The sequence below is a fragment of the Merops nubicus genome, unplaced genomic scaffold (genome assembly GCF_000691845.1).
Source record: "Merops nubicus isolate BGI_N331 unplaced genomic scaffold, ASM69184v1 scaffold40367, whole genome shotgun sequence".
Lineage (NCBI taxonomy): Eukaryota > Metazoa > Chordata > Aves > Coraciiformes > Meropidae > Merops > Merops nubicus.
Genome location: NW_008622988.1, coordinates 3,374 through 7,414, shown reverse-complemented (window position 1 = coordinate 7,414; position 4,041 = coordinate 3,374). Strand labels below are relative to the sequence as shown.

General features: G+C 59.8%; 1 protein-coding gene across 1 annotated transcript in view; it reads right to left on the bottom strand.

Annotated features, from left to right (window-relative positions):
- Nucleotides 1-740: 740 nt before the first annotated feature.
- Nucleotides 741-4,041, bottom strand: part of LOC103777404 (angiotensin-converting enzyme-like) — a gene marked incomplete at both ends in the record, with an annotated part of 3,832 nt that continues 531 nt past the window's right edge. The window contains 6 exons of the mRNA XM_008944955.1: nt 741-964; nt 1,259-1,431; nt 1,959-2,056; nt 2,216-2,407; nt 2,648-2,791; nt 3,023-3,110. Of these exons, the coding sequence (XP_008943203.1) occupies nt 741-964; nt 1,259-1,431; nt 1,959-2,056; nt 2,216-2,407; nt 2,648-2,791; nt 3,023-3,110 (919 nt within the window). The remainder of the gene's footprint in view (nt 965-1,258; nt 1,432-1,958; nt 2,057-2,215; nt 2,408-2,647; nt 2,792-3,022; nt 3,111-4,041) is intronic.

Here is a 4,041-nt window from a genome sequence, read left to right as displayed (position 1 = left end):
GTGGGTGTCACCGCCTGGCACCACCTCTGCAGGGCCACCCCGGAGCTCCTGGGGCTGGGGCTTGTTGGTGAGGGAGGGAGGAACGCTGGAAAGGTCAAAGCCAATCAAGCACAAAGATGCTGTTTTCAGGCTTGGGGTTTTAGGGCACAGAGAAGCTCTGGAGGGCACCACTCCTGCTCTCAGGGATGATGAGAATGGAGCTATGAAGGGTCCTATGTGGACCTATGGAGCCAAGAAGTGTTTGTACATGGGCCCATGGAGATATGAAGGGGTTGTGCTTGGACCCATGGGGACAAGAAGGGGTTGTGCATGGACCCATGGAGAAAATACAGGTCCTACATGGGCCCATGGAGACATGAAGGGGTTGTGCTTGGACCCGTGGGGACAAGAAGGGGTTGTGCATGGACCCATGGAGAAAATACAGGTCCTACATGGGCCCATGGAGACAAGAAGGGTTTGTGCTTGGACCCATAGAGACAGGATGGGGTTGTGCATGGACCCACGGAGACAAGATACGTCTTACACATGCCCGTGGAGACAAGAAGGGGTCATGCATGGAACCAACCATGCATGAAAGGCACACAGCCATGAGATCTTGCCTGCTCTGGACTGTGTTGCTAGACTGCAGCCCACCCTGCCATGTCCTAAATCCTTCCTGGTGCCACAGGCAGTGCCTGAGCCCTCCAGGCCACCTATACCATGAAGGTCATCTTCATGGCTGGCATACCCTCCTGCCATACCTTCATCCTCGGTGGCGTTGCTGAGGAGACCTATTTTCTTGAGGTGGCTGGGAGTGGAGACAGACAGGGACATGACGTCGCCGATGGCCTCGTGGAAGCCAGGGTTGGCCCCACTGCGGAAGGAGACGGGCTGGTCCTTGTACTGCAGGTAGTACTGGACGTGGCCCATCTCGTGGTGCACTGTGAAGAGCTGCTCCATGGTCACCGTCGTGCACTGCTTGATCCTGACAGGTGAAAACAGAGCCCTGCCTGAGCTGGGGAGGGACCCTGGCTGCCCGTGCACCCCCTCGATGGGAAGGACCCTCCAGGATCCCAGTGAGGATGGAAGCACCCCGCGGGGAAGCAGGATGACCTGGTGGAGGGGAAGGCAAGGCAGCATGGTGCCCCAAGCCCTTACCCCAGAAGGTGCCAGATTAGGCTGCATGGCCAGGCTGGGGGGTACTGAAGATGGTGAGCACCAAGGGGGATGGAGGAGGGTCCAGCCCTGTAGCCCTGGGCCCCTGCATGTCCCCACGCACCTGAAGTCCTTGCGGTTGTAGAAGTCCCAGGCGGAGGCGTGACACACCACCTCCCGCCCGTCCGTCGGCTTCTCCAGCATGGACTTGTTCCAGAACTCGGGGGGCATCTCCAGCAGCCCCAGGGAGGTGAAGAACTGCTCTGAGACCCGGAACATGTGGGTGGCGTTCCAGCCCTGGTGGGCAGCAGGTAGTGGGTTATGGCTGAGGAACAGGCTGCCCGTGCTCTAGACGCTGCCTGTGATGCTCTCCCAGCACCGTGGGGATGAGGTGGGTCCCTCCAAGGGACCAGATTCTTGCACCTCTCACCCTGATGGGGAGCCCTGGCCCCAGAAATGACGTGACCATTCCTAAAAGCCACTGAACAGTGTCACTGGTGCCCAATGTGGACAGGAGCAGGGAGCAGGATTGATGCCCCAGGAGGTCTCGGAGCTGTGTGATGGTGTGGTCACACCCCACAACCTGGGCACTGGTCCCACCAGACTCTCCTTCCTCTTTGCCCACCCACTGCCTCTTTGGTCATTATCAGAGAGTGAGTGGGGTCATCTCTTTGTCCCTTCTCCTCCCAGACATGGCTTTTCTGCTGTCCCCGATGCAGGTATAAGAAACCACTCACATGGGGTCAATATTATGTGCAAGCCTTGGTCAACACCCCCCTATTTTTGTCCCCCTGATGCCACCAATGAGTCCCTCAGCCCATCACCTGCTGCACCATGGTGCTCGTGACATCGAGGTTGGGCTTATTGGGGTAGGGGACCATCATGTCATAGATGTTGTTCCACTGCTGAGCCCACATGTTGCCTGAGGAGAGAAAACAGCTGGAGCAGAGCTGGTGGTAGGTCGGGAAGAAGAGAAACACCGTGATAACCAGGACCTCCCTCTCCCACTATGGCCTTGTGTGTGCCCCTCTGACCCCACCAGCACCCCTGGGCACAGACCTGGGGGGTTCCCACCTCTTACCCAGGAGGTGAGCAGGGATGGGACCCTTCAGGTTGATGTATTTGGGGCCGTAGTGGTCGTACAGCTTCCTCCGGACGAAGGCGTGCAGGTTGAGGTAGAGCGGCTCCAGCTGGTTGTAGATTTGCTCCAGGTCATCCTCGAAGGAGGGCGAGTCGTACCAGGAGCGCCAGTAGCTGCCTGTGTCCTCGAATCCTGCCAGGGAGGCAGTGGTTGGACCCCTGACACCAACCCCCGGGGGCTGCCCCCACCCCAGCTCCAAGAGCCGGGACCAGGGCACAGCAGTAGGAATTTTGCCCCTTCCCCAAAGCGTTGGCCCAGAGGAAATGGGAGTCGGATGCAGGTGGGGTGGGGAGAGCAGCAGGGCAGCCCATTGCCCCAGTTCCCAGCCCAGTCCCTGAGCCCAGTCCCTGCATCCCCCCAGCCTTCCCCTACCATCCATCCGATAGGCTTCGTTGCTCAGCTCCACGAACTCCTGGTAGATGGCCCGCAGCGGGTTGCCCGCGGCGTTGTGCCACCCCTCCCAGGCATAGAGCAGCTTCTTGTAGCTGCGGGAGGTGGCCATGATGTCCGAGAGGTCTGGGACAGAGGGGACAAGGAGGACATGAGAGAAGGGCAGGAGGAGGTCCCATCCTACAGCAGCTCTGCAGAGGTGCCACCGCCATCGCACCAGACCCATGCACCCATTCACCCCAGGGTGACAGCAGCAGGACCTGCCAACCCCAGCGTGCTGGGGATGTGGGGACCAGGACAAGCTCATGGCCACGGGGTGTCCAGCACCCCACAGGGGCAGAGGGACGAGGGCCATACCTGGCTCCAGCTCCCAGCAGGTCCCGTTGGGCAGGCACACCTTGGCCGTGGAGTAGATTTTGTCCATGTTGCTCAGGATGGTGTTGTACTGCGGGGAAGGAGAAGCCATTGGAGCTGGGAAAGGTTGGGAACGGCCTGTTTGAGGGACCTGCAGAGTTCCCAGCTCTGGGGCACGTGTGTGTGCTTGGGGGGGTGTGGGGGAGGCTCGGTGCCTTTGCACAGGGTGAGGTGAGCGTGTTGCCACTGGGGATTTCACACCCTCTGCGTGGTGGGAGCGGGGAGGCTCCTGGGGCCAGAGCAGCCATGGAGAGCCACCAGCCTCGGGCCCCTCGGGCAGGGCTGTTGCTGAAGCTCCATGTCAGCCGTGGCACGGCCTGTTTATCTAAGCGGGTGAAAAAAAACCTAATAAGAAAAGCAAGTGGAGGAAGGGGATTTATTTCTGTGAACTTCAAGAACAGCAAACAATAGCAACAGGAGGTTTCCTGGAACGTGCCTGGGGAGCCCATTCCCAGGGAAGGAACTTCCCCTGCTCTGTCCCTCTCTTCGTTGCCATCCCTCTGCCCCAGCCAGGCCCAGGGGATGGGCGCAGGGGACGGTGGTGGGCACGGGACCAGGGACGGGTGAGATGTGGCTGGTGGGCAGGAAGGAGATGTGCTGCTATCTGTCTGATCTGGGAGAGGGCAGGGATGGGTTTCCTGGAAGGAACCGGGGCCGACACTGCTCCGGAAAGGATTCCATCTCCAGGCTTTGCCAGGGTTTCGGTGGGGAGGGTCTCAGGGAGCCATGGGCCAGGCTGGAGGGGATGGCAGTGCCCACATCCTGAGCTCGTGCAGAGGCCAGAGGCTGCCAGCCTCAGCCTGGGTGACATTTTCATGCACAGCAATCAGAATCACATCGTATTTAGGTAAACTACCCTGAAAGCTCAAGTCAGTGATGGGGAAGGCTCAGGATGTCCTGATCTGTGGCAGAGCTGTGTCACCAAGGCATGGTGCTTCTGGGCTCACGAGGAGGGCTCAGGA